Source organism: Hippopotamus amphibius, chromosome 7, assembly GCF_030028045.1.
Source record: "Hippopotamus amphibius kiboko isolate mHipAmp2 chromosome 7, mHipAmp2.hap2, whole genome shotgun sequence".
Lineage (NCBI taxonomy): Eukaryota > Metazoa > Chordata > Mammalia > Artiodactyla > Hippopotamidae > Hippopotamus > Hippopotamus amphibius.
Window position 1 is genome coordinate 9,418,201 of NC_080192.1, and position 27,994 is coordinate 9,446,194.

Consider the following 27,994-nt stretch of genomic DNA (forward strand, 5'->3'; position numbering starts at 1 on the left):
GTAATTCTTAAGTAAAATTTTCCTTAGTGCTGTAGTATGAAAGTTCTTCATACTTATCTTTTTATGAAGGAAAGACTTGATTCCCCTCTTAGAAAGTAACCCAAGTTTTACAGACTTTCAAATTATCTTTATTTTTTCAATTATAAAAACATTTACTCACTTATAAAAGAAAGGAAAACAGAAGAATGAAAGAGGAAAGAAAGGTTTCTGGACTGGATTGAGGGTTATGGATGCTGTGGAGCTTGCTACTTGCTCCTAAGAGTCAGCAGTTTATGAAGCACTGAGATGCCCCAGGAACTGTCATCTCGGGTCACTTCTTAAGGATGAAGGGGATGGGGATCCAAGCCTCAAGCCTCTGAAGGAATCCACTAAATTATTCTCATTCAAGGGCTGTTGAGAGAGAAAAGAGAAAGCTTCGATTGCCAGGAAACTGAGGAAGGAAGGGGAGAAGAGGTAGTGCTGAAAATGCCGGGACAAGAAAAGAACTGGGTCAAGGTGGGCCAGGGAGGCCTTGAAACAGGAAGCTAACAAGAGTCTATGAAGAGAGAGAAAAGGAAGGAACTGGGAGCCCCTGGGAGAGGGGATGCATAGGGGGTATCACGAGGAAAGAGAAAGGAGTTGGGGGCAGTGGGGAGAGAGCAAGGAGAGGACTGACACACAGGGTCGGGGAGGTGGGGGGAGGTGGGGTTGCTGAAGCTGGGAAGGGGTGGGGCGTGAGGCCAGGGGCCTGCAGCAGGGAAGGCTTCTCACCGTCAGGATTCTGCGGAGGCGCCGCTTTATGCTTTCACTGTATTGATCCAGCTTATCCCAGGCCTGGAAGGGCCGCCCCTGGTGGTCCACAAACTGTTCCCAGCAGTCTTCGAACTCTGAGATGAGAGAGGGAAACCGAGTCAGGGCCCAAGTCCAGGGGAGCAGCAAGCCTGCACCAGCAGGGCCATGGTCCCTCCTTCCTTTCCCCTTCCTTCTCTTCCTCTCCCTGGAATTAGCCTCTCCTCGGAATTTCCCCTTCCAGGTGATATCACATCTTGGGTCTCTGCTGGACCCCTGTCCTTCCTGTCCAGCCTCCCCCAATCCCCCACTCCCACTCAGTGGCTTTCACTCTTGGAACTGCAGACCCTCCTGTCCACCTACAGCTCTGTCTCTCTTCCTACCTGAGTGCGTCATGACAGCCACTGAGACCTGCTGGGCTGTCTGTAGCTGCTGCAACCCCCACTGAAACTTCTTGATCCAGTGGAAGTACAGGCGGGAGGCGAAGATGTGCAAGCTCAGGCGGTCATGACTTTTGATGAAATTAACCAGCTCCCTGGCACAGTCTGGGCAAGGGCTCCACGTGATATAGCAGATGATTTTGTAGTTCTGGTTTGGGTCCAGATTCAGCGAGTTGATCTTCTTAATAAAGCGAATTTCTGCATGTCGCTTCTTCTGGAGAGGGTCCCAGAGCGAAGGAAGGGTTGGTTAGAAGGCAGAGGCCAGAGGTCACACACTAAGCGTGAACCTGAGAATGGTGGGCTCTGTCCTGTGAACCTTCCAGTAGGTGAACTTGCCTATAGCACAAGGAAACAACCTCCTTCTTTCCTTCAACTATTTATTCCTTCACTCACTCACTCACCCATTAATTCCACACTCCCCAAGCACCCGTAACTTGATCAGAATCGGATCACAGTCCCAGTGCCCAGGAGAGATGGGTTGTAGAACAGACACCCCCAGGGCACAGTCCTGAATACTCTGTGACCTGGCTTTTGGACATGTCCAGGAGGTTGTCTGGAGATGTTTGAACCTGAGGGTACCAAGGAGCAGGTCAGGGAGGGAGAGAGGAGGGATGGGACAGTTAGGAAGATGGGCCAAAAGGCACAAGTGTGATGGAGATCTTGTAGGTGAGATTAGGTGCTCAGTCCTTGAAAGAGAGCTTGACTTCCCTGAAGCGGTGACTGAGCTGAGATCTGGAGGATGAGGAAATACTAATTTCTCAAAGAGGGGCAGGAAGACCATTCTGCCGAAGGGAAGGGCTTCTCTGGTGGCCCAGGGATGGGAAAGAATGTGGAAAGTTCCAGGGAAGCTGGGCTGACTCAGGCTCTGCTAAGCCTCAGGATTTTCCCTGCATGGTGGGGTTGCCCCTGCCTGCCCTGTGCCCAGAGGACCTATTTGACACCTTGTTTCGGAAGCAGCCTTTGTGAAGCGTGACGTCATCGTGCCGCTTCAGCTGGTAGCACAAGTAGGTCTTCCTCCGGGAGTAGGGCGCCTGCACCCGGCGCTGGTTGCCAAACTGTTGTTCGAATGTATTTTCTTTTAGCAGGTTCATTGTGTTTCTGTACAACAGGAGGGAGAAAATCAAAGATGCAGACAGCTTTCTCTGGTGTCACCCCAGGCTCTGTCACATTCTGAACCCAATTCCTTGGGTTCACCTGGACCCCTAAGGGGAGGTAAGGGAGGGTCTCTTCCTTCTTTGTTGGTCAGGAGGACCGGGAGGGAAAAGGAAGAGGGTGAGCTCTCCCACCTCACACACCACCTCCCACCCCCTGCCTGCCAAAGACCCCCCCTCCCACCCCCAGCCCCTGCTAGAGGTCATTGCAGGCAGGATGTCTGGGCTGGGTCGGCGGGGAGGGGGGGGGGGCGCTGGGGCGCCCTGACAACGGGACACAGCATGTCCTTCCTTGGCTCTCGCATCTATGTCCTGAGCCTCAGACCCCTCTGTTCAGGTCCTACCAGCACCTCAACCCCATTTCTAATGTCAGGACCCTCATCTCTGGGGAGCAGGGGAGTGGGGAATGGAAGCTGGTGCTTCCTTTAACTCTGTGCTCTCGGCTGAGGTGTGTGTATCACAATTTTGTCTGTACAAAGAGCACAGAGGCATGTGAACAGCACAAACTCTTGTCACCAAGGGAGCGCTGTGACAGGCTTTTGGCTGAAGGGCTCGCATAGCTTTCTCTCCCCCTAATTAGGACTGTATTCTAAAGAGTATTCCATTTTGTATCTTGCTTTTGTTCATTTAGTATTATATTGCAAAGTGGCCCGCCCCTTTTGTGGGGATGCAGAACCACCAGGTTCTTGTCAATAAATGCGGTTGGCTCTGCACAGACAGAAGTAGGTGGATGTAACAAGGAGCCTTCCTGCCGGGCCCCAGAGAAGTGCACCCCCTGGCCAGGGCCCCACTGCACGTGGACACTCATGACCAAGCAGATGTCAGTCTGAGTGAGCTTGGGAGGCTTGATGGCCCCAGGCCATTGTCCTTCTGGACAATCCACCCAAGGTAATGTCACTGGCTGACCATCGAGTCAGACTCAGGTGACCTCAGAGCCTCAGAATTGGCATCTGGACGCAGGAATCAAGCCAAGGGTGCCCTCACGGCCCAGACCACAGGGCGCAGTACTTCATTCCTGCAAGAACAGAGGAGTCTTGCCACATTTCCAGTCAACTCACTGAAACATCACCAGTTCCACCAACGAAAAACCATTTCTGATATCTGATGTGCTAATGAACAAAGCCACGAATTTAATCAATGGAAAACTCTCTGACGTCTCTTGTGTGAATTAGCAAAACTTTAGATGGATTTGGATAATTATTGCTGAAGAGATCATCTCTAGACTGTGGCCTTTGATTACCAGCCAATGATCTCGCCTGAAATTCATACTCCCTGTGAGGGAAACTGGCCACCCTCAGGGTAAGGATTAGAAGGGAAACTCCATTCATAGCGTACCTAAAACAACCACTGTCCCGTGTGCCTGGAATCTTCCTGATTTTAGCCCTGAAGTTCCCACGTTCTGGGAAACTCCCCAGTCCTGGGGAAACCCAGACACTCAAGGCTGAGATATTTCACATTTTAGACAAGAGGACTTATCTTCATAGCACAAATGTTACACTTTGACCTTGAATAGCTAAAGTTGTAAGTATGATAGAAACAACTTGTAAGAAGTATTTAAAGACCAACTGAATTTTTCATACTTGGTAGTGTCTTCATGGGAAACGAGTTGAGTTATCTTCTTGTCTTGGAGAGTTTTCCCTCCACAGAGCAGAAATGAGAATATTCTTTGCAAAACTGTGCCTTTAAAATAAAGATTACAAAAATGCTTCTATAGCTGACTCCAAACACTGATTGACTCATCCTTGAACCTGAAGTCTAGGAATGAGGGTGCACAGAGAGCTTTAGGAAGACCCGGTGGCTGTGCCTATGGGATATGGCCAGGGACAGAGAGAGATGGCCAGAAACACAGAGAGACAGGCTGTGGCAGAGGCAGGGCTGGGGGGCCTGAGGCAAGAGAAGGAGCAGAGAAGGAGAGAACCCAGGGCTGGAAACAGATAGAGGCAAGAAACAGGAGACCCAGCCCGAAGCCGAAAGGAGAACCGGCAGCAATACCTGGTCCCTGCAGCCTGGCTCCAGCCTCCTTGGCAGACATGTCCCAGCTTGCCCTGGGCACTGGGCTCTCGGGCTCCACTCCCCCTCACAAGGCTGCCCTTGTCCTCGGGAAAGTCCCTTATCTGAAGAGTGTTCCCCTACAGCTCTCTGATTGGTAGATGCCCTTCCTGCCTGGGTGAGCAAACGTGGGAGGCCTAGGGTGGTTTTCATCTCTCACACCCATCCTCTTTCCTTCTCATGGGCTCTTGACTTACCGGATGCTGGGAATCCAGATGCTGTCTCCTGACTTAGGAGGGCTTGTCCCAGGCAAGCCCTTTGTCATAGGCACTCTGCCTCCATTTCCTCTCCCAGGACACTTGCTAAAGGACAGCACCTCATCTGACAGCCACCTCCCAGGTCAACTCAGCTGAGGCCCCACCTCCTTCCTGCTTAGGCACCAGGGGTGGGAGGGCCCTGGGGTGGTTTGCTTCCTCAGGCTACACCCACCTTCTCTTGGGCCCTCCCTCTCGGCCAAGCTCAGTCTCTGATGAAGCCCGGCCCCTCTGTGCAGCAGGACCCGGATGTTATTGCAAAGGGAAAATGAAAGTAAAGATGCCCCAGAGAGGGGGATGGGACAGACCCTGGCTGAAGAGACAGGACAGAGGCCTGCTCCCATCAGGGGAGGGGCAGGCTGGCCTTCCTCCACCCTCCTCCTGCTTGGCACTTACTTGTCAGTCAGTATCCTGACAAGACTCTGGGCGGGATGGAAAATGAGGGCTGGGGGTCAGTGATCCAGATCTTCCTCGCCAGCCCTGTGATGAGCAGAGCCTGTGCACCTTCTGCCACCCCAGCTCCCCCAGTAGCACTGAGTGGGGAGGATCATTATCCTGACACTTTAGATGTGGCCCCAGCACAGACAGGCTAAGACACCCTCTCGCGGTCACACAGAATGTAAATGGCAGAACGGGAAGGCTGTCCAGGCAGCCTGGCCTGCCTGCCTCCTCCTGCTTCCTCCCTGCTCCATAAACAGGAGTGGGGGAGGGGCACAAGACAAGGGGTAAGCTGTCTGCTTCCCACCAAGACCTGCAGATGAGAAAACAGCTCTGGGGAAAGTAGGGAGGAGGGCTTGGAGCAGTCACGGCCACCTCCAGTCCAGACTGCACACAAATCTGATTCCTAACTTAACTACACTCAGCTTGTCATCCCACTGCTCCCCCACCCTGCACACACCCCCTTCTGCTCCACAGGCCCTGGGATGGCCTCAGGGATAACAAAACCTTGGGCAACAGGTGACAAGATCCACAGGAATGGTGTCTCCTTCACTCCCATCTGTCTTAATGCCCAGGGCCACAGCCAACAGAAGATTCTAGAATGAGCTGGTTCCTTCTGGGAAGAGTGATAAGGTTTTTTTTTTTTTTTTCTTTTGCCACAGCAGGTGGCATGCAGAGCTTTCCCAACCTTGGACTGAACCCGTGCCCCCTGCATTGGAAGCATGGAGTTTTAACCACTGGATCACCAGGGAAGTCCGAAGAGCAATCGGATTTACACACTGAAATGTTGGTCAGACTCAGAGAGCTAAGTCACCCCTGGCCTGAGAAGCAGAGAGGATGGACAAGAAGGCTGAAACCCTTTGCTGGCCTTTCCCTAATGACAGCAATCCTCCAGCCCTAACTTGGAGATTTCTGCAAGCCTCCTGAGATGGGCTGAGATGCAGGCGTGCTAGGAGCGGGACATATTGAGCTGGCCACTGCGGCCCCTTTTACTGCCCGAGACAATCAGGAGGTGTGTCATCCACATCCGTGTCCCTCTGCCTCCCTCCTTGAAGGAAACACCAACAGGGAGAGCATCAAGGCAGAGAAGCCGAAGAGCCAGAGACCCCTCGGATGCTGCCCAAGACCCCCAGGCAGCAGTGCAAACAGGAAGGGAGAGTGGAGGGACAGGTGTCTGCTGCCACGGATAATTCACATCCAGATGGCCAAGGTCAGTGGGACCCCAGACCTTCTCCACAAGGACTTGAAGGACAGATTCGAAACCGAGAGCTTCCCCTTACTGTTGGTTCCTCTGCGTCTCCCTGCCCAGAATCCCACCTCATCAGGCTCTTCCTCCCCTTCCGCAGAGCTACAGTCCCAGCCACCCTTTCTGGAACCTCCTCTGGGTTCCTGCCCGGCACGTTCACGTGGCAGTTGCCTCTGTGGTCAAAGGGCCAGACGCTGGCTTGCTGACCTACCGTGAGCCACTGAGCTGTGGTCTCTGACCTGACTCTTGGCTGTCCTTCCACTTCCTTATCCTGCTTTTTGAGAAAGCTCCCATAATCTTAATCCTCACGTGCCCAATCCTACTTCTTTTCTAAAAATTTTTATTTAAATGTAAACTTAACCATTAATTTGTTTTCTCCTCGCTCATTCCCCATCCCCACCCCCAGAGGTGCATCCCTGGCAGCAGGTGGGGAATGGGACGAGGGGTGAGCAGAGGGCGGGTGGGGTGTGATGATGACAGACTGAAGGTGGGGGGTGGGGCTCTAGGGACACCACGGTGTGGAATGGAAGCAGATGAGTCAGGGTCAAGGGGGGCATAAGCTGGCGAGAGACACGCTGGACAGAGAGCCTGCCCTCACAGCGCCTGCTCAGCTCAGACCGGCCCTTGGTCACTGCATGGGCCAAACTGTCCCCCCACATCCATGTGCAGAAGTCCCAACCTCCAGGTCCTCAGAGGTGACTAGAGGGAGATGGGGCCTTCAAAGGGGCGACTGTGTTAGGAAGAAGCTCTTAGGGTGACCCTTCATTCAATCTCACTGCTGTCCTCAGGAGAAGAGGAAACTGGGACACACGGAGGGACACCAGGGGCGCCCCGGGGGTCACGCACAGAAGAAAGACCATCTGAGGCCAGAGTGAGAAGGCAGCCAAGTGTCTGCTGCCAAGGAGGGAGGCTGCAGGGGAAGCCCCCCCTGCCGACACCTCGATCTTGGACTTGTAGCTTCCACAGTGGTGAGAAAATAAATACCCGTTGTTAAGTCACCCAGTCCGTGGCGTTTTGTTGAGCCTGTCCTAGCAAACGAGTACTGTCACTGCCATCAAGGAGCCTCATTCTCCGATAAGTCAAGTCTGTCTTCAAGGCGGTTTCTCAAATCCCATTTTCACACTTATACATATTCATGCCCATTTATGTTCAATTCAATAACAACGTTTGGTACATGCGTGAGATGGGAGGAGGCGGGGCTCCCTTGCCGGGGGAGAGGGAGATCTGACACGGGGTGGGGTGGGGTGGGGTGGGGGAGATGGTGGGGGAAGAAAGGAGACAGGAGCTGAGGGAGGGCAGGGGCAGCCCAAGCGCCGGGGCCTGCAGGGCCAGTCCAAGGAGGAGAGGAGGCTGAGAAGGGAGGTGAAGGTAGCTGGAGCTAAGGAGGAGGCGGGGCTGGGGGGATGGGGCGGGGGAGGCTAAGGAAGCCCTCACCCGAGAATTTCCTCAAGCTCCTCGACCAGGAACTCATAATTTTCATCCAGGTCCTCCCAAGGCTGGAAGGGCATTCCCTGATTGTACACGAAGTTTTCCCAACAGTAGTCAAAGTCTGAGATGAAGAGGAGAGAAAGCGGTCAGGTTGGGGCCCTGCTGGCCCTCCTGTGCCCTGTGCCCTCCTGCCCCCTCCCTGCCATGTGCGCTCAGTCCTGCCTTGTTTCCCAGGATCTCCTCCCACTCTCCCTCCCTGGGGGCGATCCTAGCTTCCCCCCATGCCTCCCACCACACCACCGCCATCTCCCAGCCCCCTCTTCTCACCTGGGAAGCACATGATGTCTACGAAGGCCCCCTGGTCGTGCAGCCTGCGCAGCGCATCCCGGTACTCTGGTTTCCAGAAGTAGTAGAGGCGGGAGGCAAAGATACTCAGTGTCACATTCCCATTCTCCATCAGGAACTCAGCCACCTGCTCTGAACATCTCAAGCAGGGGCTCCAAGGTAAGTACCAGGTGACTTCGTATTGCTCATCATGGGACGGCTTCTCCTCCAAGAACCAAGAGAGGAAGGAGAGCTCTGCATGGCCGGAAGCCTGGGGGATAGAGAGATGGAGGTGGAAAGGGGGTGATCTTGGGTGGCAGAGCAGGCAGTGTGGCCAGGCTGGGGAAGTGGGGAGGAGGGGTCAGGGGCGGGCATCCCTGAGGCAGGCTGTTCATGAGTTACCCCTTCTTTCCAGCTCTCCCCTCCCTTCTTTTCTTTAGTCATCCCTTCCCTCATTCATCGACTCATCCATTCATTCCAACATCCAGCTTTCCATTCATTCATTCTACAAGTATCCTGAGTGCCTGCTCCGGGCCACCCCTCTGGGGTCCAGGCTTGTTCCCTGGGAGCTGTCTGCTGGGAGGGCCACAGAGCTGCCCTGTCCCTCGGGGGAGCCACCAGCCACACATGTGCACAGAGCCCTTGAAAAGTGGCTCATCTGAAGGGAGGTGTGTGGCAAGTGTAAAGATACACAGTTCATTTCAGTGACTTAGTATGAAGAAAAAAGAATGTAAACTCTCTCATGAAGAAGTTTTATATGTTATATATTACAAAATATATATGATTTAAAAATTAGATGCACAGTCAGTCCTTTATATCTGAGGTTTGCTCATCGGCAGACTCAACCAACCACTTATTGAAATGATTCAGAAGAAAAGAAAAATTCGAGAAGGTCCCAAAGGCAAAACTTGAATTTGCCAGGCTGGCAACTATTCACATAACATCTACATTGTATTTACAACTATTTATGTAGCATTTACATTGTATCAGGTACTATATGTAAGCTAGAGACCATCTGAAGTATATGGGAGCATGTGGGTGGGTTATATGCAGATGCTATGCCATCTTATATAAGGGATTTAGCATCTGCACACTTTAGTGTTCTCCAGGGTCCTGGAACCAACGTCCCACCCCCATATCTGGGATGACTATATCATCTAACACATTATCAATATTAATTTCATCAGTTTCTCTTAACTTTCTGAACACAGAGTAGCAGAAAAAGTGAGATGACCCCTGGGACTCAGATTATGTTTGATGGGATCACCCTGCTACAGTGCACCCCACCCCCACCCCCGCCCATGAGGCCCCTTCCCCACACCCTTTCTGAAAAGGCTGCCTTGTGGGTGGAGGAGGGCAGGCGGGTGGGGTCTTTCCTCAGGAGTGGTTAGTGGTTGACTCGGGAGTGGCAGGGTGGTGGGCTTCAGTAGTCACTGCTGATGCTGCAGTGCTCCTCCAGGGAGACCTGGCCACAGGCTCAGAGCCAGCTGGGCGGCAGGCAGGATGAGGGCTGTGGGTCTCCCCTGCGGGATCACAGGCCCCGGACACAGAGGAGGCAGGGGTGTGGAGAGTGAGGACCCGACCAGCAGAGCAGTTACCAGGGCCTGATCGGCACTGGGGCACAATAGACCAGGCTTTCTAAACTCGCGCTTTCCTCCAAGGCTGCTAGAGGCCAAGCCCGATGACACACCCAGACACCCACCACCAGCAGACTCTCTAAACAAGGCCTGCCGGGAGAAGTCAACCACCAACGTGTATCAGGTTCCTGGAGGGTCAGGCAGACACTTCAAAGGGCCAAGGACTTAAGAAAATGTGTGGCAAGATGCATCGACCCCTGAACCCCTGCATGGCAATGAACTTATTACCATTTTTTCCACACCCTGAACTGGTTTATGTGAACCTGAGTAAGACCTCTGACATGGGAGACATAATTTGGGGGATAAAATGTAATTCCATTTTTGAAGCGGGAGCTAGATTTGAACTATTACACTGCACAAGGGCATAGGACATAGCCTATCACTTCTTTATTTGCATGTTTTGTTTTTTGGGTTTTTTTGTTTTTTTGGCTACGCGAGCGGCCTGTGGGATCTTAGCTCCCAGCGCCCCCTGCATTGGGAGCGGGAGTCTTAACCACTGGACCACCAGGGGAGTCCTTATATCCACATTCTTGTTTAAAAACTGGACACACGGCAAAAGGGATTTTCCTAGTATCTGACATAATATACTTTGAAAACCAATGAAATGCAAGTGTAATTATCTCTTCCAATCATAATTTTGGGAAAACAACTTGTGCAAGCGTCCTAAGACTTTGGCAAATAGCCAGTCCCGCACCCACCACCCCCTGCGCTGGGCATTTTTCCCTTTTTAGGCACAAAATGCAGGCTGCACCTCAATCTGTGCTCCCCACATTGCAATTCTAAGTCACCAATAAATGCTTTGGTTTCTTGCGGCTGCAATGAGAGTGTCTCAGGACCCATACCTGGTTTACAAAGACCCCAAAGTCAGAGGAGTCAGATGAGCACTGGTTCAGTCTTTCCACCTGGAAGCAGAGGTAGGAGCCGTTCCGCGAATATGCATAGGGCATGTTGCGAAAGTGGAAGGAGAAGCTTGGGACACCTAACCGCTCCACTGGGTTTCTGCAGCAAAAGAGAGAAAAGGGTCAATGCAGAGAGGCCCCCTGCGGTTCCTCCAGGCTGGTGTCTCCTGAGTGCAGCCCCCTGGGCGCCCTGGGCGCTGTGCCTCCCCGCAGCCCGCCTGGGCCTAGAGAATTTCCTGCTGCCTTTCCAGGCAGGAAAACCGGGGGAGAGGGAGAGGAGAGGGTGCTGGGCCAGCAGGGGCAGGTGATGTCTCCCACAGGGGCCCAGGCTCTGCCCCTTCAATAGCACACCCCCCACACCCCACTCCAGTGTTCCTGACCACCCATCCCCAACACATTAGAAAACTATAAAAGAGAAATAAAAGCTCTCCACTCCAAAATAATAGCCTTTAACATTTCAGTCCCATTCATTCCTGACTTTTCACTTGGGCATGGTGGTTTGTATTGTCCTGTTTTGTTTTCTTTTGATTAATTTATTTATTGGCTGCATTGGCTCTTCATTGCTGTGCACGGGATGTCTCTCGTTGTGGTGAGCGGGGGCTACTCTTTGTAGCAGTGCTCAGGCTTCTCATTGCAGTGGCTTCTCTTGTTGTGGAGCATGGGCTCTAGGCACTTGGGCTTCAGTAGTTGTGGCACGAGGGCTCAGTAGTTGTGGCTTTCGGGCTCTAGGGCACAGGCTCAGTAGTTGGGGCACTTCAGCTTAGTTGTTCTGTGGCATGTGGGATCTTCCCAGACCGGGGCTTGAACCCGTGTCCCCTGCATTGGCAGGCGGATTCTTAACCACTGCACCACCAGGGAAGTCCTGTTATGTTTTTTGATGTCAGGTTACCACCTAAATGCACAGGCTCGGGCTACTCCTCCCAGTGCTTTCTTTGTCTGAACTTATCTGCTCCTCTGCAGTTCCCTCAGGAGTCATGTCACTTTATACAGGAGGAAGCAGGGACACAGAGGAGGAAAGTAGCCTGCCCAAGTCCCAGATCAGTAAGTGATAGATCTGGGTCCCCTTGACCAGGCTAGGCCATTTCCACCAATTTCCTTATCTGATCTTGCAGCTATGTGAAGTCTTGGGCATGGCTTTCTTTTCTACTTAATTTTAAAACAGGAGCATTTCTCCTGATCTTTCCTCCAATTCCATGATAACTGTGAGTGGTACAGTTATAAACATGACGCGCAGTCACCTAGGGTGTGGCCAGGTTTGTGAACAGTCTGCATTTCCTTTTCTCCTCAGAGTTGACACATCCTCGGAAGAGATGATTTGTCTTCTTCCCTCAGAGAACTGTTCTCACACTGTGTTTACAATGGTGTAAATACTATAGAAAATCCATCCGAGTGCTTTAAACAAAAGTCACCAGCGGCTTCAATCCTCTTTTCAGCCAAATGCTAAGTGTTCACAGAGCACAGATATTTCTGACCAATAGCGGGTGCAGCCCCACACAGGCAGGGAGGGGACCGCCTAGCCCCACAGACTTTCAGACAGAGAGTTGGGCCATCAGGACCCTCAGAGCTGGGTGGAGGTATGGGAGGGGCCCGTTCAAAAGGAATAGTGGGGGCCCCCCCAGAAGAGGGCAAAGACCCGAGATGGGAGTGAGCCCTGCAGAGAAGGTGCCCAGAGAGGGAAAGGAACAAGGCTGGACCTGCAGGGACTGTGGGGAGAAGGAGGCCAAGGACAGGCACAGCCCTAGGGAAGGTTGGAGAGGGGGCCCAGTGGGACAGAGCGGGTGGGCAGCAGTACCTGATCCAGGGCCTCTGGATGTAGCCTCCTGTGATGGCTGGTTCCAGCCCTGAACTGCTTCTCGGGTACTGGGGTGCCATTTCCTCTCCCAGGGCTTTTGTGTAGAAAAACCCTTATCTGTGAGCAACCACCCAGGTGGCCTCAGGGGAGGCCCCACCTGCTTTCTGGTTTGGTACCAGGGGTGGGAGGGCCCTGGGGTGGTTTGCTTCCTCAGGCTACACCCACCTTCTCTTGGGCCCGCCCTCTTGGCCAAGCTCAGTCTCTGATGAAGCCCGGCCCCTCTCTGCTGCAGGACCCGGATGTTATTTCAAAGGGAAAGAGAAAGTAAAGATGCCCCAGAGAGGGGGATGGGACAGAAGAGACAGGACAGAGGCCTGCTCCCATCAGGGGAGGGGCAGGCTGGCCCTCCTCCACCCTCCTCCTGCTTGGCACTTACTTGCCAGTCAGTATCCTGACAAGACTCTGGGCGGGATGGAAAATGAGGGCTGGGGGTCAGTGATCCAGATCTTCCTCTCCAGCCCTGTGATGAGCAGAGCCTGTGCACCTTCTGCCACCCCAGCTCCCCCAGTAGCACTGAGTGGGGAGGATCATTATCCTGACACTTTAGATGTGGCCCCAGCACAGACAGGCTAAGACACCCTCTCGCGGTCACACAGAATGTAAATGGCAGAACGGGAAGGCTGTCCAGGCAGCCTGGCCTGCCTGCCTCCTCCTGCTTCCTCCCTGCTCCATAAACAGGAGTGGGGGAGGGGCACAAGACAAGGGGTAAGCTGTCTGCTTCCCACCAAGACCTGCAGATGAGAAAACAGCTCTGGGGAAAGTAGGGAGGAGGGCTTGGAGCAGTCACGGCCACCTCCAGTCCAGACTGCACACAAATCTGATTCCTAACTTAACTACACTCAGCTTGTCATCCCACTGCTCCCCCACCCTGCACACACCCCCTTCTGCTCCACAGGCCCTGGGATGGCCTCAGGGATAACAAAACCTTGGGCAACAGGTGACAAGATCCACAGGAAAGGTGTCTCCTTCGCTCCCATCTGTCCTGACACCCAGGGCCACAGCCAACAAAAGATTCTAGAATGAGCCGTGTCAACTACAATAGGCATTTGCCATTGGCTTTTGCCATCTGCCTCTACAAAGATGAAATCCTGTGCTCCTGCAGCTGCTGACTGCCAACGCCCCCCTGAGTGGTGTTCAGGGTGGAGAACAGAAATGAGGCCCTCTGTGCTCTGGGAGAAACTGGCAGGACAGGTCTTTAGATAGTCACATATTTTCAGGAGCCAACTTTATGGGTCCCATTCTTGTATCTCCTCATATCTAGAAAAACACTAAAATCCTTCATGGTGATGACTGCACCTTGTGACTGGCAGTAACCTTCTGTAAACAATAGGTGTTGACTGCATGTGTTTCCCTTTCACCAAAACCACATGTATGCTGAGCTTCCCCACTGCCTCTTTGCAACAGTTTCTCAGAGCTGTCTGGGATGCTGTTCCCTGGGCTGCAGTCCTCCTTTCGTCTCAAATAAAACTTAACTCACAATTCTCACATGATTTTCTTTTCTTTAAGTCGACAGTTTTGGTGAGCACAAATGGACCCAGAGTACACTTCTCTCCTTCGCCCAAACTCTACGAGGAACCTGAGCCTTGGTACCAGCAAGGGCCCCTTGCGCTCATCCGTCTGCTCGGAGAGTCCAGATAGATTTGGGTAAGTCTCTCCTAGTTCTTGGATCTCCCGTGTTGGTTGATGATCCTGAGTTTTATTTGGAGGTGCAGCAGGTACCTGCCTCCTCCCAGTGGAAATATGCTCCGGTTGGGGGTGGGGCAGGGGCCTGGTTGAAAGATACCAGGGAAATACCAGCCCACTGGCAGAATACTGGGTGGGGCTGGGTTGAAAGATAGGGAGGAATACCCACCAGGTGAAAGATCCGGGGCGGGGGCGGGGGCGGGGGCGGGGCGGGGCTGGTTGAAAGATACCAGGGTTTGCTCAGTCCTAGGAGACTGAGTGGTCTGGGCTGAGTGGTTAGGTAAGAGGCTGATCTGACACTTTTCCTCCATTTGGCTGCCTTAATAGAGTTTGTTGGGGTAAAAGTGAAGATATTACATGAGAGCTTTGCTCCAAAGAAAGGGGCGAAGACTCCTCCCAGCCAGTTACAGCTCTCTCAGGTGACGGGGAAATTGACGGGAGTTGTGGAGGCAGCGTCCTCATACCGTGCAATGCTCCCATATGGAAACCCACCAGTTAATGAAAGCACTTGCTCGCCGGGGGTGCCAGTAAGCACTGGCCCCTCAGTTACTGGAGCACCCGCGGTCCTATTAGACTCCCGAATGGAGAAATCAAGACCCATTAAGAGAGCTGAAATGACTCTGGGGTGAGCTTAAGGGAGTTAAACTCACAGGCAGTCACACTGGCCCACCACACAAGTTCACTAGTGTTTTTTCTTTATCCCAGACAAATTCAACTTTAAAATGGGAAACAGAGCCTCTCACAGCAGCAAGGGGCATCAGAAGGCCAGCCTCTTTCGAACACCCTAGCCAGGTTTATGTACGTACAGAAACTCGTACTTGCAAGTACCTGCTTAATGGGGAAATTATGCTAAAGGAGATCTCAACCTACAATGACCAAGTTGCGGTTCTTTTGATATTCCAAAATTGCTCTTTTGCGCACAGTTAGGAAAAGAGCCAGCCTTACTATCAAACAGACTGAGTGGAATGCTTACTCTGGTATCTAAAAACTTCTAAACTAAACAGGCTACTCGCACTTTCTCTGACTCTGTCTCTCCCGTGTATCCTCTTCTATGGGAATTGTCTGTCTCTCTTTCTTTCCCAACTCTTCCACCTCCTGCTGCTCCCCTCTTCCCCAGCAAAGGAGGATAGAATATCAGAAGTGATTATAGCTCCCTTTAAGGAGAAAGCAGTTACAGGGGAGGTGAACCATCCTCAGTGCTTTTGTACACACCGTGGACCCGAGGAGAGCTTGGAGCCTTGACTAAGGAATTTCCCCATCCAAGTCAGGATCCACTGGGATTTGCTAAGGAATTTCAGCTGACCTAGGAGCCTGGGTTTTTCAGATCTATATCAATTAATACAACTGTTAGGTTCTAAAAGCAAAACAAGGGCATGGATAAATAAAGCAGGGTGAAAACATCCCTTAATGGATTTTGAACCACAGGCTCACACTGAATTCAAGGAGTTAGCTCAGAAATTACTTGAACTTATCCCACAGCTTTTTCCAAAAAAAAAATACTTGTAGTTCGACAGAGATTCAATAGCACAAGCAAAGCTCAAATGAAAAAAATCTGGACTATTAGGAACGGTTTGAGGGGGGAGAAAACCAACACATAAGCAACATTCTGGCTTGACACTTGAATCATTGTCTAGCCATTAAAATGATCCTTTGCTTAGCACGACCTTTTTAGAAGGCTTAGATGAGGAGTTGGCTACCCTAGTCCAAAGACACAATCTAGGCTGGTCCGTGTTATGTGCAAACACTCTTGTTATATTGGCCGACCGACATTTCAAAACCATTAAAAAGAAGAAAGGAACAGAGGGATAAAGAAAGAAAGAAAGAAAGAAAGAAAGAAAGAAAGAAAGAAAGAAAGAAAGAAAGAAAGAAAGAAAGAAAGAAGAAAGAAAGAGAGGGAGGTAGGGAGGAAGAAAGAAAGAAAGAGAAGGAAAGTAAGAAAAAAGAAAGAAAGAGAAAAGAAAGAAAGAAAGGAAGAGAGAGAGAAAGAAAACAAAAGGGGTATCTACAAAAATTATAAACTTCAATCTCATCAGTTAAGAACACAATGCCAGTCGAAGGTTTAATCTACACCCCCCCCCCTTTTTTTTACTCTTGTAGGACATAATTTTTGACCCCGTTTTCATTCCCAACCACTAGAGAAAGCTAGCTTGAAGGAAAAAAAAATTCTCAAGAATTCTGACTCTAAGGGAATTAGTCCTACTAGGAGATCCTGATTCTCTCTGCCTTTACCTTGAGACCAGAGCTTTCAGGAACAATTATCTTATCTAAACCATCCCCAATTCCTGAGATTGAAAAGGAAAAAAACAAAAAGGAAACTCAAAAGTGGAAGAAGGCTTTTAAAATTGCTCTTATTTCAAAACTAGTGACTTTTATATTATGATATCTGATTCGTGACTAAGTTTAGAAACTGCAGCTACATCTCTTGTTGTGTCTGTCCGGATATATGTATGTCTCACTATGTGTCTCTGTCTTCGGATAATATTGCTGTGGTTAATTTGTAAATGAGCTCTATTTAATTGGCTTAAAGAGAAGTAGGCACTTACAAATTCAAACAGTTCTAAATACAAGACAAATTAAGCTAAATAAATTTCAGGTTCACGTGAACAGGGACATCTTCACTATTCAATTAGGATCTGGTATTAATGTTTGCCAGTTGATCTCATTAATATAAACATGTGTTAGAACCACCCACATTTTATTATGCCTAGGTGTAATATAAGTGAAATCAATCTTGTTATATCAGTTACAAATCTGTCAGCAAGGAAAGTAACTTTATGTGAAGAATCTTTTAAGGAAAGAAAGTGAAATGAGATCAGAGCTTTTAGAGAAACCCTATGAAAAATAATTATGCTCTAGGAATGTCTATCTAAAAGCGTCTCTCCAGATTCTGGTAACTTGACATTCTAAAATTGTGTTAAGTGATGAAAGCTTATTAAATAGCTAGGTCATTCCCAAATAAAAGAAGATACTGAAACATTAATTGTGGAACACTGGCTTCCTCTTACAAAGACACTAAAGATGATTTGGACTCTTAATAAATACGTTTGGTGCCATGTTCTCTAAAGTAAGCAAATCTTTTAGAAATTAGCACTGGTATTGATGTGCACTGGTATTGATGTGCACGGATCTACAGAATGCTGTCGTAAAGGACAGTTCATGGTTGCTTAAGGAAAGTAGGATGTGTGTTTTCAAGAAGGCATGAACAATGGAATTACAGTTGAGGGAAAAGAAAGTAGGTCTGACTTACAGGTGGCTGTTTTTCATTGGGAAAATAAAGTAATGGATATAGAAAGTGATAAGAAGGTTTGCGGAAAGTGGACCCTGAGAAAAGAGTTTTGTGCATGGTGAGGCCTGACTAAGTTTAGAATAAATTTAGTTAGGTAAACAAATTTTACAAGTAAGCTGGTGCAAAACGTGAATTTGGCTTTTCTCTCTGTTAAGAGGACAAGTTTTCTTAAAATGTTGAACTGCCTTTTGAGAACGGATTTTAAGTTTCCTTTACCTTTCAAGTGATCTGTATTTGCCTTTGAAATCTTTTATTGTTACTGTGGCTAAGTGAATAGCTATTGTTTCACAGTGACCTGTGATCCTATCTGACTGACTGTTCTACACCCTTTTTGATATTTTTGACAAAACTTCCTGTATCAAATGCCAATGAAGTCCTTTGACCTCTAGCTAACTTTGGGATGCTTCAAAGGGCCCCTGAAACATCCCAAAGAGAGATATAAATGAGGTTCATTTGGTATGTTAAGTTACATGGGAAGTATTCTCAAATGAGTAAAAAATCTTCTTAGGTTTTACTGTATGGTAAATGTTATTAATATAGATATTCTAGAAATTATATGGAGTTCCTAAGCTTGTGACATGTCCTGGTAAAATGTTTTCAGTCGTGATTGTAGTTACTGTCTTAAAGTGTTGTATGTCACATCAGTAACGAAGTATCTTTGACAAAGCAATGAGGTTTTAAACGCGCCTTCTTAAGCCTTATGTCATTATAGACAGTTATGGTTTTATTCTCATGCCTTTCCAAAATGCTTCCTCTTCAAGAAGATTTATAGAAAGGACTTTTGGATAAATACAAGTTTCTGACTTTCAGACCATAATGCTGAACTGGGTAAGAAGTTAAAAGAATCCTAATGAGAAAGCTGATGGCTTCACAAGCGGTTAACAAAAAGGATTAGTTACATAGGACTAAACAGACTAGTAAATATGGTCACAGATTTGATGGTTCCTATCTGAAAAATTCCTGGTTTAAGTGTGTGTTTTCCAGGTGTAAGGAAACACCTCCCCTCAAATTAATTACCACGTACAGTAATTTGGCAAATTATACCTTTGTAAGCAGGATTGAAACATTATTCTTTTCTCTCTATCTGTTCCCTTCAGACATTGGAAACATTGGTTCCCAGAAGCTGTGTCAGATAAATTAGAAAGGCTACCTCACTAACAGGTATAGAAAACTCAAGGTATTGGGGGGACCTTAAAAGGAAGGAATTCACTTCGATCTGTTAGGTAAAATCTCTGATAAGCCCTTGCTGTAAGCTTCCTAACCCTGAGAGGTCTTTTAAACGTTTAGTTGGACTCATAAAAGTCTCAGCAAAGCAAAAAGCCTATATGATCAATTATAGTTACATAAATTATCAGGCCAAGTTTCTGTTTGCTTGTTTGTTTGTTTGTTTGTTTGGGTTTTGTTGTTGTTGTTGTTTTGTTCTGAGACCAGACTTGTTTTTGCAAACAAATTAGTCTTAATTTGGTTATATTTAGTAAAAATGTGGGTAGTTTTAGAAAGAAGGAAGATTATGTTTCAATGAATATTAAGTGCCAGTTTTGCTGATGGAGGTCTCTATTTACTAAGATTCCCTTCCTGGATAGTCCCTTGCTGTTATGCTATATTAATGTACAATCTGAATGAAATTTTAAAAGGACACTCTAAATTTGTTTCTGAAGCTTATCTCAGTAATCTATCTCTGGATGAAAATCAGATGCCTCACGACCTGCAACCAGACGATTATACAAACTCGAACGGATATAATTTAAAGGACAATCTCCAACCTAGATGGAAGGACACTTATCAGAGGAGAAACGACACTCACACTAGGATGAGAAGAAGCCAGTATCAGAAGTAGCTAGCCCAAGATGCCTGACCTGACTCGTATGAGCATTTATAATGTTTTCTTGACTCTTGGAGCTTTGTACATGAATCCAATGTTTTGCTCTCATGGGCACAATCCTATGCTAATTTTAAAAGTCAATCCAATTGCTGGGTTTGCGGCCAATTACCTATGACTAGTACTTTTGGGTTGCCTTGGTGGATTTCTCCCCTCCAAGGCTCTAATTGGATGGCCCTTAGGAAATTTATTCTAGAGGAAAAAATTATAGTCCTGTTCAGGAGATCCCCTCACCTAGTCAATTAATACTACCTGCTGTGACTCTGCCCATAGATTCAAATTTTCTTTTAATGTTAAAGCAACCTCAATCAGAGCAACAGGCAATATTTCAGCCAAGGAGTAAAACCTCTCACAATTATGGGATGGTTTTCGGTGGTGAACAATAGGCTGTGGCCATTTAAGTTTTAACGCCTCCTTTTATCTTGGGAACAATTAAATCATACTAAGGATAACCAGCCTAGTGACACGAGGACATTGGGCTGGGGGCCTTATGGACAGTGTCAAAATATAGTTTCCCTGAACGATAAAGACTGGTGCAAAATAGACTAAATCAGACGACCTGATGATATACTGAGCTACACCTAATGGAAGCTCTTGATTTAAATGTTTACTTATCACTCTATTCATGTCATTAACTATATTATTTGTATTTTCTCTGTTTTACAAGATTATTTTCTTGTATTACCAAGTGTGTGACTGAGCCACCGACAAAAATAATGTTGACTAGGCGACTGGAAGCAGTTGGTCAAGTATATAGTTCTGTGTGCGATCAATGACTGTAAGAGTGTAACTCTAGATATGGGAAGACACAACAAGAGGGAATTTTTCCTGGAGCGTAGCAGACTAGAAATACAGGTGGTCCAGAGACCTTTGACCTTTGTTAGAAGATCTAGCCAGTAATAGCACACGGAGTGGCCTATCAGCGAAATCTTCACCATAGCTAGGAATGAGCTTTCCTGCCACCATGGGACAAAATGGTCATGAAATGCCTCCCAAAGCATGGTGGAATTTATGACCATGAGGGGGCCCTGACCACTACAATAGGCATTCGCCTTTGGCATTTGCCATCTACCTCTACAAAGATTAAATCCTGTGCTGCTGCAGCTGCTGACTGCCAACGCCCCCTGAAAGGTGATCAGGGTGGAGAACGGAAATGAGGCCCTCTGTGCTCTGCGAACAACTGGCAGAACAGGCCTTTAGATAGTCACATATTTTCAGGAGCCAACTTTAAGGGTCCAATTCTTGTATCTCCTCATATCTAGAAAAACACTAAAATCCTTCATGGTGATGACTGCTCCTTTGACTCGCAGTAACTTTCTGTAAACAATATGTGTTGAGTGCATGTTTTTCATGCAATCACCATGCTTTCACCAAAACCACATATATACAGAGCTTCCCCCCTGCCTCTTTGCAATAGTTTCTCAGAGCTATGTGGGATGCTGTCCCCCAGGAGGCAGTCCTCATTTTTCCCCAAATAAAACTTAACTCGCAACTCTCATGCTGTGTTTTTTTTTTTAAGTCAACAGCTGGTTCCTTCAGGGAAGAGTGCTCAGATTTTCTTTCTTTCTTTCTTTGTCCACAGCAGGTGGCATGCAGAGCTTCCCCAACCAGGGATCAAACCCGTGCCCCCTGCATTGGAAGCATGGAGTCTTAACCACTGGACCACCAGGGAAGTCCAAAGAGTGATCAGATTCGCACGCTGAAGTGTTGGTCAAACTCAGAGAGCTAAGTCACCCCTGGCCTGAGAAGCAGAAAGGATGGACAAGAAGGCTGAAACCCTTTGCTGGCCTTTCCCTAATGACAGCAATCCTCCAGCCCCGGCTCGGAGATTCCTGAGAGCCATCTGAGATGGGCCGAGATGCAGGCGTGCTAGGAGCGGGACATATTGAGCTGGCCACTGCAGCCCCTTTTACTGCCCGAGACAACCAGGAGGTGTGTCATCCACATCCGTGTCCCTCTGTGCCTCCCTCCTTGAAGGAAACACCGACAGGGAGAGTATCAAGGCAGAGGAGCCGAAGAGCCAGAGACCCCCCGGATGCTGCCTAAGACCCCCAGGCAGCAGTGCAAACAGGAAGAGAGAGAGAAGGGACAGGTGTCTGCTGCCACGGACAATTCACACCCAGACGGCCAAGGTCAGGGGAACCCCAGACCTTCTCCACAAGGACTTGAAGGACACTTTCCACACCAACAGCTTCCCCTGGCTGTTGCTTCCTCTGCAGAATCCCACCTCATCAGGCTCTTCCTCCCTTTTTGCATCGTCACAATCCCTGCCACCCTTTCTGGAATCTCCAGTGGGTTCCACCCGGATGTGTTCACGAGGCAGTTGGCCAGACGCTCGCTTGCTGACCTACCTTGAGCCACTGAGCTGTGCTCCCTGACCTGACTCTGGGCTGTCCTTCCACTTTCTTATCCTGCTTTCTGAAAAAGCTCCCATAATCTTAATCCTCACGTGGACAATCTTGCTTCTTTTCTAAAAACTTATTTAAATGTAAACTTAGGGACTTTCTAGGTGGCACAGTGGTTAAAAATCTGCCTGCCAGTGTAGGGGACATGGGTTCAATCCCCGATCCAGGAAGATCCCACATGCCTGGCAGCAACTAAGCCCGTGTGCCACACCTCTTGAGGCCATGTGCCCCAGCTACTGAGCCCACTGACGTAGTACCTATGCTCCGCAACAAGCGAAGCCACGGTAATGAGCAGCCCACACACCACAATGAAGTGTAAACCCCGCTCGCCACAACTAGACAAAGCCATGTGCAGCAACAAAGACCCACTGCAGCAATAAATAAATAAAATTAATTAATGAGAAATTAGTTATACAAAAATGAAATAAAATAAAAAAATTATAAATATAAACTTAACCATTAATTTGTTTTCTCCTCGCTCGTTCCCCATCCCCACCCCCAGAGGTGCATCCCTGGCAGCAGGTGGGGAATGGGATGAGGGGTGAGCAGAGGGCGGGTGGGGTGTGATGATGACAGACTGAAGGTGGGGGGTGGGGCTCTAGGGGCACCACGGTGTGGAATGGAAGCAGATGAGTCAGGGTCAAGGGGGGCATAACCTAGAGAGAGACACGCTGGACAGAGAGCCTGCCCTCACAGCGCCTGCTCAGCTCAGACCGGCCCTTGGTCACTGCATGGGCCAAACTGTCCCCCCACATCCATGTGCAGAAGTCCCAACCTCCAGGTCCTCAGAGGTGACTAGAGGGAGATGGGGCCTTCAACGAGGTGACTGCATTAAGAGGAAGCTCTTAGAGTGACCCTTCATCCAATCTCACTGCTGTCCTCAGGAGAAGAGGAAACTGGGACACACGGAGGGACACCAGGGGCGCCCCGGGGGTCACGCACAGAAGAAAGACCATCTGAGGCCAGAGTGAGAAGGCAGCCAAGTGTCTGCTGCCAAGGAGGGAGGCTGCAGGGGAAGCCCCCCCTGCCGACACCTCGATCTTGGACTTGTAGCTTCCACAGTGGTGAGAAAATAAATACCCGTTGTTAAGTCACCCAGTCTGTGGCGTTTTGTTGAGGCTGTCCTAGCAAACGAGTACTGTCACTGCCATCAAGGAGCCTCGTTCTCCGATAAGTCTGTCTTCAAGGCGGTTTCTCAAATCCCATATTCACACTATACATATTCATGCCCATGTATGTTCAGTTCAACAGCAAGGTCTGGTCCCTGCGTGAGATGGGAGGAGGGGGGCTCCCTTGCTGGGGAGAGGGAGATCTGACGCAGGGTGGGGGAGATGGTGGGGGAAGAAAGGAGACAGGAGCTGAGGGAGGGCAGGGGCAGCCCAAGCGCCGGGGCCTGCAGGGCCAGTCCAAGGAGGAGAGGAGGCTGAGAAGGGAGGTGAAGGTAGCTGGAGCTAAGGAGGAGGCGGGGCTGGGGGGATGGGGCGGGGGAGGCTAAGGACACCCTCACCTGAATATGTCCTCAAGCTCCTCCACCAGGGACTCATAATTTTCACGCAGGTCCTCCCAAGGCTGGAAGGGCATTCCCTGATTGTACACGAACATTTCCCAACAGTACTTAAAGTCTGAGATGAAGAGGAGAGAAAGCGGTCAGGTCCGGGCCCTGCTGGCCCTCCTGTGCCCTGTGCCCTCCTGCCCCCTCCCTGCCATGTGCGCTCAGTCCTGCCTTGTTTCCCAGGGTCTCCTCCCACTCTCCCTCCCTGGGGGCGATCCTAGGTCCCCCCCCATGCCTCCCACTGCACCACCCCCCATCTCCCAGCCCCCTCTTCTCACCTGAGAAGGACATGATGTTCACTAAGGTCCCCTGGTGGTGCAGCCTGCGCAGCCAGGCCCGGTACTCTGGTTTCCAGAAGTAGTAGAGGCGGGCGGCAAAGATCCTCAGCGTCACATTCCTGTTCTGCCTCAGGAACTCAGCCACCTGCTCTGCACATGCCAAGCAGGGGCTCCAGGATAAGAACCAGGTGACTTCGTATTGCTCGTCAGGGGACAGCATCTCGGCGCGGAACCAAGAGAGGAAGGATATTTCTGCGTGCTGGCGAGTCTGGGGATAGACCTTGAAGAGATGGAGGCGGAAAGGGGCGTTCTTGGCCAGCAGAGCAGGCAGTGAGGCCAGGCTGGGGAAGTGGGGAGGAGGGGTCGGGGGCGGGCATCCCTGAGGCAGGCTGTTCATGAGTTACCCCTTCTTTCCAGCTCTCCCCTCCCTTCTTTTCTTTAGTCATCCTTTCCCTCGTTCATCGACTCATCCATTCATTCCAACATCCAGCTTTCCATTCATTCTTTCTACAAGTATCCTGAGTGCCTGCTCCGGGCCACCCCTCTGGGGTCCAGGCTTGTTCCCTGGGAACTGTCTGCTGGGAGGGCCACAGAGCTGCCCTGTCCCTCGGGGGAGCCACCAGCCACACATGTGCACAGAGCCCTTGAAAAGTGGCTCATCTGAAGGGAGGTGTGTGGCAAGTGTAAAGATACACAGTTCATTTCAGTGACTTAGTATGAAGAAAAAAGAATGTAAACTCTCTCATGAAGAAGTTTTATATGTTATATATTACAAAATATATATGATTTAAAAATTAGATGCACAGTCAGTCCTTTGTATCTGAGGTTTGCTCATCGGCAGACTCAACCAACCACCTATTGAAATGATTCAGAAGAAAAGAAAAATTTGAGAAGGTCCCAAAGGCAAAACTTGAATTTGCCAGGCTGGCAACTATTTACATAACATCTACATTGTATTTACAACTATTTATGTAGCATTTACATTGTATCAGGTACTATATGTAAGCTAGAGACCATCTGAAGTATATGGGAGCATGTGGGTGGGTTATATGCAGATGCTATGCCATCTTATATAAGGGATTTAGTATCTGCAGACTTTAGTGTTCTCCGGGGTCCTGGAACCAACGTCCCCACTCCCATATCTGGGATGACTATATCATCTAACACATTATCAATATTAATTTCATCAGTTTCTCTTAACTTTCTGAACACAGAGTAGCAGAAAAAGTGAGATGACCCCTGGGACTCAGATTATGTTTGATGGGATCATCCTGCTACAGTGCACCCCACCCCCACCCCGCCCACGAGGCCCCTTCCCCACACCCTTTCTGAAAAGGCTGCCTTCTGGGTGGAGGAGGGCAGGCGGGTGGGGGGCTTTCCCCAGGAGTGGTTAGTGGTTGACTAGGGGGCGGCAGGGTGGTGGGCTTCAGTAGTCACTGCTGACGCTGCAGTGCTCCTCCAGGGAGACCTGGCCACGGGCTCAGAGCCAGCTGGGCGGCAGGCAGGATGAGGGCTGTGGGTCTCCCCTGCGGGATCAGAGGCCCCGGACACAGAGGAGGCAGGGGTGTGGAGAGTGAGGACCCGACCAGCAGAGCAGTTACCAGGGCCTGATCGGCACTGGGGCACAATAGACCAGGCTTTCTAAACTCGCGCTTTCCTCCAAGGCTGCTAGAGGCCAAGCCCGATGACACACCCAGACACCCACCACCAGCAGACTCTCTAAACAAGGCCTGCCGGGAGAAGTCAACCACCAACGTGTATCAGGTTCCTGGAGGGTCAAGCAGACACTTCAAAGGGCCAAGAACTTAAGAAAATGTGTGGCAAGATGCATCGACCCCTGAACCCCTGCATGGCAATGAACTTATTACCATTTTTTCCACACCCTGAACTGGTTTATGTGAACCTGAGTAAGACCTCTGACATGGGAGACATCATTTGGGGGATAAAATGTAATTCCATTTTTGAAGCGGGAACTAGATTTGAACTATTACACTGCACAAGGGCATAGGACAGAACCTATCACTTCTTTATTTGCATGTTTTGTTTTTTGGGTTTTCTTTTGTTTTTTTGGCTACGCGAGCGGCATGCGGGATCTTAGCTCCCAGCGCCCCCTGCATTGGGAGCAGGAGTCTTAACCCCTGGACCACCAGGGAAGTCCCTATATCCACATTCTTGTTTAAAAACTGGACACACGGCAAAAGGTATTTTCCTAGTAACTGACATAATATACTTTGAAAACCAATGAATTGCAATTGTAATTCTATCTTCCAATCATAATTTGGGGAAAACAACGTGTGCAGGCATCCTAAAGCTTTGGCAAATTGCCAACCCCACACCCAAAACCACCCCACCCCCCTGCTCCAGGCTTTTTTCCCTTTGGAGGCACAAAATGCAGGGTGCACCTGAATCTGTGCTCCCCACATTGCAATTCTAAGTCACCAATAAATGCTTTGGTTTCTTTCCGCAGCGATGAGAGTATGGCGGGACACATACCTGGTTTACAAAGACCCCAAAGTCAGAGGAGTCAGATGACCAGGGGTTCACTCTTTCCACCCAGAAGCAGAGGTAGGAGCAGTTCCGCCCGTTTGCATAGCGCAGGTTGCGAAAGTGGAAGGAGAAGGTTCTGACATCTAACCACTCCATTGGGTTTCTGGGGCCAAAGAGAGAAAAGGGTCAGTGCAGAGAGGCCCCCTGCGGTTCCTCCAGGCTGGTGTCTCCTGAGTGCAGCCCCCTGGGCGCCCTGGGCGCTGTGCCTCCCAGCAGCCCGCCTGGGCCTAGAGAATTTCCTGCTGCCTTTCCAGGCAGGAAAACCGGGGGAGAGGGAGAGGGGAGGGTGCTGGGCCAGCAGGGGCAGGTGATGTCTCCCACAGGGGCCCAGGCTCTGCCCCTTCAATAGCACACCCCCCACACCCCACTCCAGTGTTCCTGCCCACCCATCCCCAACACATTAGAAAACTATAAAAGAGAAATAAAAGCTCTCCACTCCAAAATAATAGCCTTTAACATTTCAGTCCCATTCATTCCTGACTTTTCACTTGGGCATGGTGGTTTGTATTGTTCTGTTTTGTTTTCTTTTGATTAATTTATTTATTGGCTGCATTGGCTCTTCATTGCTGTGCACGGGATGTCTCTCGTTGTGGTGAGCGGGGGCTACTCTTTGTAGCAGTGCTCAGGCTTCTCATTGCAGTGGCTTCTCTTGTTGTGGAGCATGGGCTCTAGGCACTTGGGCTTCAGTAGTTGTGGCACGAGGGCTCAGTAGTTGTGGCTTTCGGGCTCTAGGGCACAGGCTCAGTAGTTGGGGCACTTCAGCTTAGTTGTTCTGTGGCATGTGGGATCTTCCCAGACCGGGGCTTGAACCCGTGTCCCCTGCATTGGCAGGCGGATTCTTAACCACTGCACCACCAGGGAAGTCCTGTTATGTTTTTTGATGTCAGGTTACCACCTAAATGCACAGGCTCGGGATACTCTTCCCCGTGCTTTCTATGTCTGAACTTATCTGCTCCTCCGCAGTTCCCTCAGGAGTCATGGCACTTTATACAGGAGGAAGCAGGGACACAGAGGAGGAAAGTAGCCTGCCCAAATCCCAGAGCAGTAAGTGATGGAGCTGGGTCCCCTTGACCAGGCCAGGCCATTTCCAGCTATTCCGTTATAGGACCTTGCAGCTGTGTGAAGTCTTGGGCATGGCTTTCTTTTCTACTTAATTTTAAAACAGGAGCGTTTCTCATGATCTTTCCTCTAATTCCAGGATAACTGTGAGTGGTACAGTTATAAACGTGAAGCGCAGTCACCTAGGGTGTGGCCAGGTTTGTGAACAGTCTGTATTTCCTTTTCTCTTCAGAGTTGACATATCCTCGGAAGAGATGATTTGTCTTCTTCCCTCAGAGAACTGTTCTCACACTGTGTTTACAATGGTGTAAATACTATAGAAAATCCATCCGAGTGCTTTAAACAAAAGTCACCAGCGGCTTCAATCCTCTTTTCAGCCAAATGCTAAGGGTTCACAGAGCACAGATATTTCTGACCAATAGCGGGTGCAGCCCCACACAGGCAGGGAGGGGACCGCCTAGCCCCACAGACTTTCAGACAGAGAGTTGGGCCATGCGGACCCTCAGGGCTGGGTGGAGGTATGGGAGGGGCCCGTTCAGAAGGAATAGTGGGGGCCCCCCCAGAAGAGGGCAAAGACCCGAGATGGGAGTGAGCCCTGCAGAGAAGGTGCCCAGAGAGGGAAAGGAACGAGGCTGGGCCTGCAGGGACTGTGGGGAGAAGGAGGCCAAGGATAGGCACAGCTCTAGGGAGGGTTGGAGAGGGCCCAGTGGGACAGAGCGGGTGGGCAGCAGTACCTGATCCAGGGCCTCTGGCTGTAGCCTCCTGTGATGGCTGGTTCCAGCCCTGAACTTCTTCTCGGGTACTGGGGTGCCATTTCCT

The 27,994-nt window shown here is 49.8% G+C and overlaps 1 protein-coding gene and 1 long non-coding RNA gene across 2 annotated transcripts; one reads left to right on the plus strand and one right to left on the minus strand.

The window, feature by feature from the left end:
- Positions 1–105: 105 nt before the first annotated feature.
- Positions 106–27,934, minus strand: LOC130856345 (DNA dC->dU-editing enzyme APOBEC-3F-like). Its single transcript, XM_057740452.1, has 11 exons — positions 27,910–27,934; positions 26,063–26,219; positions 23,570–23,849; positions 23,247–23,361; positions 10,578–10,734; positions 8,102–8,369; positions 7,781–7,895; positions 2,150–2,306; positions 1,152–1,422; positions 751–866; positions 106–390 (listed from the first exon to the last, which is right to left on the minus strand). Exons 2-11 carry the CDS (start codon positions 26,210–26,212, stop codon positions 301–303), a joined length of 1,719 nt encoding a protein of 572 aa, XP_057596435.1. The 5' UTR covers positions 26,213–26,219; positions 27,910–27,934; the 3' UTR covers positions 106–300.
- Positions 2,269–7,327, plus strand: LOC130856347 (uncharacterized). The gene is made up of 3 exons (XR_009054557.1): positions 2,269–2,420; positions 5,763–6,310; positions 7,135–7,327. It is a non-coding gene; the product is annotated as an uncharacterized LOC130856347 (long non-coding RNA).
- Positions 27,935–27,994: the final 60 nt, after the last annotated feature.